The sequence below is a fragment of the Rhagoletis zephyria genome, unplaced genomic scaffold (assembly GCF_001687245.7).
Source record: "Rhagoletis zephyria isolate East Lansing unplaced genomic scaffold, Rhagoletis_zephyria_1.1 Rzeph_scaffold_02161, whole genome shotgun sequence".
Lineage (NCBI taxonomy): Eukaryota > Metazoa > Arthropoda > Insecta > Diptera > Tephritidae > Rhagoletis > Rhagoletis zephyria.
Window position 1 is genome coordinate 56,712 of NW_016159245.1, and position 14,013 is coordinate 70,724.

Here is a 14,013-nt window from a genome sequence, read left to right on the forward strand (position 1 = left end):
GCAGCGAATTAAAATTCAGCGGCTCCGCTGGCTTGGCCATGTCGTTCGGATGGACAGAAACGCTCCTGCTCTGAAAATATTCAACGCGGGCCGCGATGCTGGTAACAGAGGAAGAGGAAGGCCTCCTCTGCGTTGGAAAGACCAGGTGGAGAAGGACTTGGCTTCACTTGGCATTTTCAATTGGCGTCAGTTAGCACAGAAGAGAAATGACTGGCGTGCTGTTTTGGACTCGGCCAAAATCGCTTAGGCGGTTACAGCGCCAAATAAGAAGAAGAAGAAGTGTGTATTAACAAAAATATTGAAGTACTCTATTATCGTTAACTTAAAAAAATAAAAATATAATTCCGACTTCAAACTTAAAGAAAAAATTAAAAGCTAACCTCCGCCAAAAAATGTTATGTTAGTGGTCGCATGGGGTCAGCACTCAAGCGAGTAGCGACACATGTTTACACGACGATGTTCTAACCTAACTAAATAAACAAAACGAAATGTATATTGTCATAAATATTAAAGCTCCTCACTGTAGTTAACTTTAAGAAAGAAAAGCATAAATTTAACTTCAAACTTAGATAAAAAAATAACAACTTACCTACGCCAAAAAAAGTTACGTAAGTGGTCGCATGGGGTCAGGACTTAAAAGAGAAGCGACACATGCGTACACGCCGATGTTCTGGGAGTGACGTATTTACGTACCCTGCGTGGAGTTAGGAAGCTAGACAGAGCGCGAGCACGCTCAAAGCACTTCAAGGCATTTTTTTTCAACTTGAAATGGCCTCGACCCCATGCGCCTAATTAAAGATTAAGTGGAGGGGAGTTCAACTTAGTACTTAGCATAACATAATATTTCATAGCATAACATAACGTACAATAACATAATATTAAACAACATAACACACCATAACATAACATCACACATTCTTCAGTTGTATCTCCTTTTGTATCCCTATCACCTTCTTCCTCTGTATCTTTGTCTTTATAGTTTTTTATGTTTATGTGTGTATTCATCTCAATCTCAATCTTCATTTTCATCTTCATCTTCATCTTCATCTTCATCTTCATCTTCATCTTCATCTTCATCTTCGTCTTCATCTTTATCTTTTCCTTTATCCTGATCTATATCTGAATTATTTTCTTCATTTACATATTCACCACCACCATTGTTATTAGGCTAGGTATTTAAATTTTCCTTCCTCTTTGTCTTTATATTTAGGTTGTCATAGGTAATATTTACTCCTATATTGGCAGTAAGAGCTAGTACCGTCCGAAAACATTACAGTACAGATATAACAATAAACACGTACAAAAGAAAAGGAACGCATATGTTTAGAAATAAACATGTACACAACACATACGGAAAAACGGCACTTATGCCTTTTAGCCAAATTTAATGATCTATACAACTCCATACCCAACGTTTTTCTAGTAACTGAATTTTTTTTTTTTAATTTGGTGAATTTTTTAATATTTCAATTTTTTTTTTTAATTTTTTTTTCGTTTCGGGGAACCCTATAATTGTTTTCAACTCGTTTTTATTACGTAACATTTATCAACTGGAACAGGAGAATCGAGTTTCTTCAAAATTGCTACTTTTTCTGCACCTTGCATTAAAAAATTTAATACAAACAACAAAAACTCAAACATCAAATTGAGTGAAAAATGTAGGCTTCAGTGAATTGTGAACAGTAAATTCCAGTTTTGAACCACTGTGCATCGGCGGCTAATGGGGCATGCTTCAGATATTAATTTTTAAATAGCATTATAGCTAGTTTTATGAATAAAAATTAAATTTACTTACCTTTTGAAGGCATGCTGTACTTTTTCTTAGTTTTTATATTTGCCATTTCGATAATTTTATATTTTTAACTGTTCTTTTTTAACTTCATTGCTGTTTTGGTGATAAGTATAGTATTACGATATTTCAAGATCATCCAATATCACATTACTCGTCTACTTTTCGAAGTGACCTTTTTTAACTTTTTTCAGATTTACCATTATTATTTTTTTAGCAATATTGTAATAAACTTTCTGCTGTGTAGTCTTTTAGCCGCTAATGCTTCAAAAATGGCGTGTACAAAACTTTCAAAACCTCGGACCCAAATTTTCAAAGTATCGCACCTTTAATAATATACAGCATTATTTCAAAATTTAAATTTTGTGTTACGTACAAATGGAAATGTTTTAAGAATACATTAAGCATTACCTTACTTTCTTACAGTCTAGCAGGCTCTGCAACAATTTATGCCTATCTCGGAGAGTTTCACTCAGATAAGACGCGTTCACGAGCAATTATGGGATCTTCAGTCATATTCGCTATCGGAGCAATGATTTTGCCGATTATCGCCTTTTTAGTCATAAACCAAGATTGGGTTTTACCGCTAACTTTTCTTGGCATCGACTATAAGCCTTGGCGTTTGTTTTTGATCGTCTGTGGCATACCAGGATTACTGTGTGGTTTGTCCTTATTTGCTTTGCCCGAGAGTCCTAAATTTTTACTCGCTGTTGGTGATGAGAACAAAGCAATTGAGGTGCTCCAGAAAATGCATCGCTGGAACAGTGGCAAAGAACCACTCGTTGTAAGAAAACGCTACTGCTAAACTGAATTAAAAATTTTTTAAACAAAATTTATTTTTTTTTATTTACACATATCGCAGATTACACATATTCTGCCAGATGATGACACCACGATTACTACATTACAATTTAACAATAAATTTGAATCGAATTCAAATTTCGCCCTACTATTTTTGCAAACAATGTGGAATCAAACTGCACCATTATTTCAGCGGAAATATTTGCGTATTACAATGATCGTTTGCAATATGCAATTTTGGTTGTATGTAGTGACTAATGGACTCTATATGTGGTTTCCACATATTATTAACAGCGTGGCGGCATTTATTAATGAGCATCCTGGTGAACACAAACAAATCTGTCAAATTGTTTATGAACAACAAGAAAGCATTTATAAGATGGATGGAGTGAGTGAAATTTCTTTCTGAAATCAGATACATGCTTAACTACAAACCTACATACATGCAGATATATACATACATACGTAAATAATTTCGAAATTGATTGCTATTAAATCCATATTCTTTGCACTTCCAGACCATCGAATGTATTGACAAATTGGAGAACACTACCTATTATTACTCGCTTGTTATGGAAATACTTTATGCCAGCTCATTTGCATTTATTGGTTTTATAATAAATCGTGTGGGAAAAATATTAATTCTTTGTAAGTCTGAACATATTTATGTACCTAAGGCCTATGATTTTAATTTTTAGACACAAAAGCCTGTGGTGCCATACGATGGGCTATGGTCTAAAACAACAGAAAAGTTACATGACTTTGTTTAAGTATAGGAAAAGGTTGCGCGCTTAAAGCCATTTCTCTTTTTATTAATTCAAATAAAATCGTCCATGTTTGAAATTCTTAGTTCATTTAAGAATGTCAAGTAAAGAATAGAAGTAAGGAAAATAGTGTCACAGAAATAACCATGATACAAAAAAGAAGGTAGTTTCATTTAATGACATTCGTTGTTGTTGTTAACCATTTGACTTTTAATAAAATTATGAAGTTTTATCAAATTCATGCTACCTGATCACTAGAAGAAATATTTTTTTTTAAGCAGAAGATTTTATCAGTACATTCAAAGATGTGGAATATGATGAATTAGAAAATTATACCGGCTACATGATTTCGAAAATGGGGTTCAGTGATCGGACTTAAAAAAAAATTCGGTGTGGTAGAATCTGGAAAAAAATGTGGTAGATTTCAAAACAATGTGGTAGATCTCAGGTTTTGGATCAAACTTTGTACAAAATTTAAAAAAAAAAACTGCAAGGTTTCACCTAAATTGCAAACTTTTAAATAAGACACTAAGAAAATAAATAAATAAATAAATAAATTTTGCGTTGAGTTTTGGCAATTTTTTTCCTTAACAGTGTAAAGCAATTTCTTCTATATCAAGATATTTTTCGAATATATTTTGAGAGATTTCTGCAACCTTGCGGAGTGCTGCCAGCTTTTCTTTTTATCACATCACGATGTAGCGAACAAATGTGGCACGTTCTAGAAACCGCTACTTGGGATTTGCCGATTTCGGCAGTTCTCAAGTAAAAGTAAACAACGGATCAGAAACTTTAGAAGCACTGAAATTGGGAAAATTTTAGTATGCGGACGGCAAATTCTAGAATAAGTGTGGATGAGGGAGGTAAAATAGGACTCCCTGATTTCAAAAATACCCCCGTTTTTTCTAGCAACCCTATAGTTTTTATATAATTTGTTGGTAAAGTTTACGTATAAACGATGAATAAGATAGCAAAATAACATCAAACTTGATGCTTCCAGACTAGCATTTTGAATAATAAAAGCAGATTTTTAATTCGGAATTTTCACTTAGTAGAATTCTCCTTTCTGTGTTGCCGAAGAAGAGGGGCTGAACAACTTTTGCAGAGAACACCTTTCTGCGTAGGCGGCCTGCGGCCGCACTTAGGGATTATAACCCTCACTACGTAGAATTCTTTCTATTGTATTGGTCTGCACGGTATGGCACACCTTATGTGTCAGTTTGCAACCATGTGTTATTGTAAATATGGGTGCAATGTAATGTAATTACAAGTTAATAAAAGTTGGATTAAAGTGATTTATATACAATATAAAATAAAATAAAAGTGTGTTAACTATTAGGTAGTGTTATGTGCATTTATATATATGAAAGTATGTGACAAGTGCACTCTTTGATAAGGAAATCAAGTGGAACGACTTAAGGAATTTTAACAACAAATAACTTATAGACAATTATATTGTTTATATTTTTTAGTTATAATGCTTTAGAGGATACCTCCCTTAACATCCTGTCCAAGTTTCATTTGTTAATTCCACCTGGTTTTCTTAAAACAAAAGGTGCGGCTGAATTCTAAAGCCCACCCCTGAAATTTGCTAAACGCCGTTTTTAACATTTTCGCCATTAATTCTTTTTATAAATAAAATATTTTGAAATTTACCACAATAAAATCACGTTTCCTGTCGAAGAATGTATTATTGAGAAAATTTACTATTTTACAGTTTATTGTATCCTCCCGTTCGGCTTTGTTCACTTTTGCTTGAGAAATTTCATCGCCGCCGGGAATGCGGAATCTTTTATTATATCATTTTTGTTACCATATAGTGTTTAGTGTTGGAAATTTTTTTTTCTTAAAATTAAGAAAATTATGTCGAGCAAAAATAAATCTACGATCTCAAAAACGCGAATATGTGGTAGATTTCAGACCTTGTGTGGTAGATGTGGTAGATGCTCAAAAAAGTGGCAGATCTACCACAATGTGGTAGAAGCCCGATCACTGGTATACTTACATATCGTCGCTTAAAGTACTAAAGCGTATCGTCGTTCTGCAAAACCGCGTAACTGACATTGTTTGCCAAAAATTAGATTTGCTCACACAAGCTCTTGGCTCAAGCCTTATCCATTTGTCCTGCAATGCGATTTCTTTGTAAAAAAAAGTGTTTTTACTCTCTACAAAATAATTTACGCAACCTCACATACGCAGTTGTGCATTCTGTTGATACGCGGTTTTGTACTTTAAACGACGATCTGTTAGTTGTTTATCGAAGGGCGGTCTGTTAAAGCCGACTTCAGGTGTTTTGCATAAATTAAAAATTTGTGAAATTTAATGATGAGCGCTAATCACAAAACCTAATTTTTTGCAAAATCTTATAAGAAATTCAAAAGCAAATTTGAACGGAAATATAAAAAGGTTTTATTTGGGAAGAACATTCTTTAGAATTCGATTTTTAAATCGCAAGATTGCATTCCAAGTAAGATAACAAAAAAAGAACAGAATAATGCGCGCGTGGTTTTTATTACAAAATGAAAACAACAATTGCCATGAAGTCTCATTTAACAGTTTACATTTTAAATTTTTTGAATAAAAAAAGGTGCGAACCACGTAAGTAAAAAAAGTACCAAGCACTGATAATAGTTTTGGATTTGAAATGTTATTACATTGGTATAAATATGGGAAAGAAAATCCTCCGATTTATTGTTTTAATATTATCAAAGTGGCAAGGCCGTTGATAATACTCACAATTTACGAAACTTCAAAAAATTTTATTATCCGTCAAAAGTTGTTTATTGAAACTACCTTATTTTTTGTATCATGGAAATAACTATAAAAGTTTAAAGGCCGAACGTAAGAATTAAAAAAAATGCAATGCTAATATAACCAAAATTTAACAAACACCATTACATTTCACGAGTCAGAATCGAAAATATAAGCAGCATTTCTGTGACAAAATTACCACATGGCAACACAGGCATTAACAAATGCAAACAAGGCCTAAAAATTAAGCTCTAAAGTACATACAAACATACACCTGTGGTTGGTTGGTTAAGTCAAGTCACATTTTGACCAGTTTCGGCTATTTTTCATTTGTTTAGTTAATGTTTACTATTTTGTTATAAAAGTATAGCACATTATATAACCAGCACAATATAAATACACATTTTAAATTTTGTATAAAAATGTTAAAGATTCAACAAACCTTACCAATTACACGCAAAAATTTAAAACTTTTTATTCGGTTTTTAGAAAAACTTTAGGTATGCAGTTTTATAGTCCAATAAATTTCAGTGGAATAAGTCTAAATTTGAAGACGATAGAAAACGCGTTGATTTTGAATAACTTTTCTAATTGATGTTGTGCATTTTCCTCCTTATAAATTATGCTTGAAAATTTATTTTGTTTGGAAGAAAATGTGTAGCACCGTCAGCAAACAAAAATTTAAAAAAATCAACGCGATTTTCTAGCATCTTGTATTGCGTAGTAAAAAATAAAAAATCGTAGCAATACATACAAATGGATTATTATTTTAAATATATATGCATATTTAATGTTTTAAATCAAAAAAAAACTTCATAGTAAAATTTTAATAATATTTTAACTTGTATCTTTGTGCATATTATAATTTCGGTGACCATAAATATGTATTGAAAATGCAGGACAATTTTGCAAATATTTATATACCTTCACAGTATAAAAATACCAAAACAGTATATATAATTCTGAACTCTTAATCTATTACTACTATTAAGTAGTTTAACTATAACCCGTACTACAGAAATAAAATATCTTGGAGTCATATTTGACAGTAAGCTTACCTTTGTCAAGCATTTCGATCTTATAGACCCTCGGATTTTAGAGACCCTCTAACTCTAAAAAGTCTGTATACTTCTCTAGTTAGAAGACATTTAGAGTACTGCTCTCTAGTCAGTCAGTACAAAGAAAGTTGAAAGAGTACAAAAAGTGTTTACAAAGCTTGCTCTTTCTAAAATATTCGGGTTTGCGAACTATCCGCCCTACATAAGTAGACGCAAGCTTCTTGGACTACAATCGCTACAAGACAGAAGAACATGTGCTTCCCTGTTCCTTGTTTATAATCTAAAAAATGATAGAATTAACTGTGGGAGTAGGTAAACTTTTTTAAGGCTCACATTCCTGCACGTAATTTAAGAAATACTCGATCAACGCATGTTGTAAATTATGGCATTAATGAACCGATAACAAGATGTATCCGGTTTTGTAACACTTATTCTTCTCTCATAGATTTTAATACTTCCTTTGCTAATTTTAGACGTAATCTCTTTAGAATCTTTAATTAAGCATCTGTCCTTAGTCTGTAAGAAATTAACTGTTCAGTAGACTAAATATATAAATAAATGAATAAATAAATAAATTACAATAGCTTACACGAAAAGTGATCATCTTCAATATATCCAGGGCTATCACAGAATCCATCGTAGCTTCGATTTTCGTGAAATCTACGAAAGTGCTATCACAGAATCCGAATGGCTACGAACGTAAATTCGAAATTCGTAGAGAGCCTTCATTGAATCCGTTCGTAATGAAGATTCGTACAGATACTCTACGACGAGATTATGCTGTCGGAACAAAATTTAAAATCACTCAATCTTAGAAATAGTGGAAGAAAGCTGCATTATTTTTAATATTAAATATTTATTATACTCCAAATTTGTTAAGGTTTGATATAATTCCATATATTTGTGTAAACGTAAACGTAAAATACCAATGCCATACATACATACATATGTACATACACGCATTCATCTGCTAGACGCTATTTAATAAATAATTAGCCGTGTTTTTTTTACACGCATATACATCTACGCTTAACGTTTAATTTTGATTTTATCGACAACTATTCATAAGCACACATAAAGTTTTTCGCCTACAGCTCCATACTATTTTTAAGCGCAGATACGCATATATTTTTATATAATATTTTGTATGAATCGAGGAAATAATAGTTTAGCAACAATTTATTAGGAAATAAACCTAATTATTTTAATATCATAAAAATTTATTAAAAATAAAATTTATTTAAAATAATAAAATCTAAGAAAAATAAAATAAAAACAAAATATTTATTAAAAAGTAAACAAAAATTAAATAAAAAAATAAAAAAATCTCCACTGCCCCACGATTTGGACTTGAACTCGGTTCTCTCAATTGGCAGTCTAGTACTTTGCACACTCGGCCATTGCGCCTAATGGGGCAGCGTGAGCAAAATGACATGTATAAATGTCTGTTTTGTCCTTTGCACTAACTGATTTCTAATCAGCATTCGAAACTGGCAACGATATTTTCGAGTTCACTCGGATTCACTGATAGCAATTTTTCGTATTCGTAGCGGGCATTTGAATTCGTAGATTCTCTACGATGGATTCCGTGATAGCCCTGATTATTTTATAGGCAAACGTTGACACGAAAACAATACCAATTTTTCAAAGAAGCGTTTTCGAGATTTTTTTCAAAAAACATTTTTTTTATACTTTTTGCAGTTATTTTTTAAAAATTAGACGTAAAGAATCGACATAAATGGCCTACAGTTAAAAAGGTATTTATGTGCTCTTTACAATAATATATAATTTGCGCTTCACTATCTTAGGCTCAAAATTTACTGTAATGATATATCTTTCTTATTGATTTTAAAAATAAATGAAATAAATAATCAAATAAAACTGTGTAGTTGATTGAAAATCCCACTTTTTCGACTTTGACGACAAAATGCAAAATGGTCGCCTGTATCACTAATAATTTTCAATGATAATTTTCAAAACTATAAAACTGCATACCAGAAATTTTAATAAAAATTCTAAATAAAAACATCGAAACTTTAGGGTGTATTTGGTAAATTTTGTTAAATTCTTATAATTTTCGTACAAGGTTTGAAATGTGGATTTACATATATCGTGCTGATTATATAACGTCCTAGACTTTTACAAAAAAAAAAAACATTAAATAAACAAAGGAAAGATAGCAAAAACTCGTCAAAATGTCACTAAATTTAATCAGCTGACCACAGGGGTACATATAATTTTATAAATTGTAATCAAAACTATTTTTTCTAGTCATCACTTCAATATTCTTCACATCCTGTGGCTTAACATCCATTTTTATAGCTGATCCATCTATTGCTGCTTACCTTTATGTGCTATTTTTCTTAGTAGGCGTGGCCATTAATGTGCTCAGTGCTGCTACAGTCGATTTGTATCCGACACATCTTCGGTAAGCTGGAATCTGGAGAAGTCATCGCTTTCAATGTTGCTTATATTGATTTTTTTTATTTTTCTAGAGCAATGGCTGTGTGTATATCACTTATGGTGGGCCGATTGGGTAGTGTTGTAGGTGCCAATGTGGCTGGCGCCCTGATGACTCATCACTGTGAATGGAACTTCTATATCGTTTGTGGAGCGATGTATATTTGCGCTGTCCTGGCGCTTCTCCTGCCCCGAAAGAGCCCCGATGAAGCGGGGAAAAGTGAATCATGATTGTGACAAAAGTGTCGGTCCATGTACAAAAGTAGCTTTATTATAAATAAACTGTTTAGAAGTACATATGAATGTCTGTTATACGATTAAGTACGTTTGTAATTTTGTAAATTGTTGAAGTGGTTTTAAATGACATTTGTTTTTTATTAAGTGTTACTTTTAGAAAAAACTTAAACTCATAATCTGAAGCTAAAAATTGTTATACCTGCTCAAATATCATAAATATATGCAGAATTTCTACGTTAAATATCTGCAATTTAAGAAAAAAGGCTTTGATTATTATTAAATTTTTATTTCTGAACCAAAAGTATTTCAGAATCGGTCGTGAACATTTTCAACAAAAACATTAAAATTCATAAACCTGCAAAGCCATTCGGCCTTGTCTTGAGATTCGGCCGAATAAAAATTCACCCGAAAATTTTTATTCCGCCCATAGTAAATACATGGAAACGAAAAGTGAAAAGTGAACCAGCTCAGGTAAAATGAAACTCATGATAAAGCTGATTATGTTCAAATACACAAGTAAATTCACACATAAGTATGCAGGTACGTTATTATAGTATGACCAGATTAATATTTTTGCCGCTACATCTACTAGTTATAGTTTTTTCATTCAACTTAGCTAAAGTACTTGTTTTTCGTTGAGCCAGTTTCTCGAAATCAATTTAAAAAATAATTGTTCACTTAAATTGCTTTTGTGAAACCGGCAGTAAGTATTTTTCAAACATTTTCAATGAAAAATCTATCGATCTGTTTGCAAAACCTTTGCGGAAGAAACCGATTTAATAATAACAATTTTATGCAATGTGTTAGTGTTTGGCCGAGCTTCTCCACCGATTTGTATAACGCGCCTTGATGTTATCCTGTGCGAAACACTGCGCCCATCATCAAATTATTAATACACTTCTTATGGAAATCATTATTAGGTTCTTTCCCTAACAATCCGGAGCGGATCCGGTAATTAGAGAATAAGCGAAAAGTTTGCTCTCAAAAATGGAACATAATCCAGAAGTACGGGAACGCAAAAAACCATATTTCGTGCCCAAAATTTGAGAAACAATTGATTCGCGTTGTTTTGGTTTTTGTCACTTAAACGCAAACTCTTGGAAATTGAATTTTTGTTTCACAAATTTGATTTTAAGAATATAAAGATTGAAAATACACTCACTATTCCTCAAAAGCACCAAGTAAATGCAGGCAACATGTAAACACAAAACAGCTAATATGCACTTTGACACTTTATCCATTTTTACCCGTAGAAAAAATCCGGGCTGTTTCGGGCAGGAAATGGAAGACACTTACGACCCAATACGTTCAAATTTTCGCTCTCTATTACGCTCTTGTTGAGTGCGGGAATGATTTCTGGGCTATTTTGGGCAATATATCCACCGAAACGAGCGGACATTTTCACACAGTACATATGTGGAAGAGAAACTCGGCCCCTTAACAAACTTTCTAACATGTAGTCAGTATTTTCCCATTCTTAGTCATGGATTTGGGAAACAAAGGCCCGTAGTTATAGTCAAAATAAAGAAGAATCTAAAGTTATTTGCAGCTTTTCGACAGAATTTTCAATGGGATATCTGTCGAAAAAGCTGCAACTAATTGGAAGTTGTAAGCTCTTAAGCAGTTATATAGAATAACAATTTTACCTAATTTCATGATTTTCTTTCCTATTTTTAGTAGGTACAGTCAAGTTATAGTTGAAAATTAGTCATCGGCATGTTTGTCCAGATTCCTTAGAATGCTAGAGGGGTTGCTAGGAATGTAAAAGTTTATTTGCGGGACCCGGGAAATTGTGGAAACATCGTCATTTTTTAAAGATAAATATCTCGATATTATAGTTAAATACTACAGGTAAGAAAACATTTTAAGATTTGCAAACTACTTGGTGTTATTAAATGCACGTTCATGGAGCTAAAAATTTAATTTTTCAAAGTGACAATGACTTGCTTGGAGGATGAGCAGCCAACTGTTAAAAATGAAATGTTATAATTAGGGAAGACAAAAATATGCACAAAAAACTTAACTATATGGTCGTTAAAATGACTCCAAAATATTATAAATATGCTTGATATATGTATGCCCCAAAAATGTATATAACGAACATTTTTTCGATTAACGCATAAAAAGTTTTTGTACATACATATGCACATTAGATGTACTGTCACGCCACCCTATTATATAGCTGTAATTTTTAAACAGTCAAAAGCTGAAATATTAAACTAACTACAAAAGCTAAAATGCATAAAATGATTTTCCTTATAACAAGGAATTATAAACTGACAGAAATGAACTTAAAAATAATGTTTATTATATTTTCTTTTTTGAATTATAGGCGTGGCAAATATCGATAAAAAAGTCAAGTTGGGTCAACAAAATTCCGTTATAAGTTCAATGGTTTTCGCTCTATTTACAAAAATGGAGTACCATTGGAAAGGTCTCTGTTCAAATGCGAAAATACAAAAATTTGTCTCGGTCGAGATCAAATGCAAATGAATAACTCGAAGAGAATAAAATTCCTAGTACGCCCGAAAAAAATAAACTTTCATCAAAAGCACCACTTTCCAGCAGCTAAAGTTGTGTTGTTTAAGGTCTAAGAGGAATTGGCAAATAAACTGAGATACAAACTTTATCGAACAATCGTGGTCAATGAAATTAATAAATTGCAGGTCTAATGAAATCAATAAATTGCTAAAATAAATTAACATCGTTTTACCTTAACAAGAAATACTCAGTCCTAGTTTACTAAAATCCCAAAAATGTGTATTCATTAAAAATAACATATCTAAGAAAACAAGACCAAAATGGTATTGTAGCATTTGTTGCATAAATCACATAAAACGCGACAACTTAGACATTGATATTCAGTTTCAAATATACAAGCTTAAATATTATTGCGCTTGGTAATCTTTAAATCAAATCCCGTCCCGCCCTACACTTTCATTTAGATTTTGTAGTTGTTATTGTTTCGTCTTTATCAGGCATTTCTAAAAACATTCTTGGCGTTGTTTTGAAATTTGGCGATATAAAATAATTCCATAAAGATTTTCTAGAATATGGAAATAATACACTGTGTACAGGGGGCGACCGCTATTAGAAAAAACTTTTTCTATTTTATGTTAATCGAAACAGGGGCTTGAACCCAGACATTGCGGAACGGTAGCGTACACTGCTTACTGCACGATAACTCGAGCAAATAATGAGATATCTCCACGAAATGTGGTATATCCAACGGAGAACGGTTCTAAAACGCCCACCCCCATATGACGGTATTTTCGAAAAATGCAAAAAACTACGATATTTCCGTTAATACTGAATCCAAATTGTTAGAAGTTAAAGCTCAACCAGCCACCGACGCACAATGGAACTACAGCGGCCAAAAGTAGTAAAAACGGGTTAGCGAATTCTGAAAAAGTAAGTACGCAGATTCGTAGCAAAATATCCAACTAACCCAAAACAAAAAGAATTTTTAATAACAATTCATATTTGCAGTCATGGGATGAGCTTAAAGTAGATACAATGCACAAAAATAATTTTGTAAACAAAAATTTAGATTTTGTCGCAAGTAATTTGAATTAATTCTTCTAATTGTGAGAATATATAATAAGCCAATCTGATTGATGACCAGCTTTTTAATATATCTGTGGTCAAGCATTGCTTTAAATTTTTATATATCTAGTGAAATATGTAAGACAGTTTCACTTAACATTCGACAAAATTCTGTGAGTGGAAAATTTGTCCATTGCTTAATTTAAAAAGGGATATTTAAAGAGGACCTAGGAAGGGAGCTAAATTATACTTAGGACAAGAAAACATTAAATATGCGTGTCATATCTGATACGAGTTCAGCTTCTATTCATATTTTTGGACAAACCTTCTGTAAAATTTATTAACTTTTTATTGTAGAGCTCAAGGAAAACTTTCTGATATGTAAATTGAATAAATAATATGCAATATAAAATGGAAATGGAAGAAGGTGGAGATATCGCTAGACGAGATCCGTTTGCGATGGCAAAATCCTACTTGCCTTAGCATAGCTTTTGTTGTATAAAATTTAGGTAGAATTGGAAGTTTCAGTGCAAATACATATCATGGACATAATTTAGTATGCAGATATTTATTGTATATGTATGTTTTTGTTTTGCCATTTTTAAAA

At 32.3% G+C, this 14,013-nt stretch overlaps 1 protein-coding gene across 1 annotated transcript in view; it reads left to right on the forward strand.

The window, feature by feature from the left end:
- LOC108366131 (putative transporter SVOPL) overlaps positions 1 to 10,319 on the forward strand; it is a 56,073-nt gene extending 45,754 nt beyond the window's left edge. Inside the window, exons 5-9 of the mRNA XM_017620440.1 lie at positions 2,216 to 2,573; positions 2,652 to 2,978; positions 3,109 to 3,238; positions 9,435 to 9,591; positions 9,659 to 10,319. Coding sequence (XP_017475929.1) covers positions 2,216 to 2,573; positions 2,652 to 2,978; positions 3,109 to 3,238; positions 9,435 to 9,591; positions 9,659 to 9,854 — 1,168 coding nt within the window. The 3' untranslated portion in view covers positions 9,855 to 10,319. The remainder of the gene's footprint in view (positions 1 to 2,215; positions 2,574 to 2,651; positions 2,979 to 3,108; positions 3,239 to 9,434; positions 9,592 to 9,658) is intronic.
- The last annotated feature ends 3,694 nt before the right edge of the window (positions 10,320 to 14,013 follow it).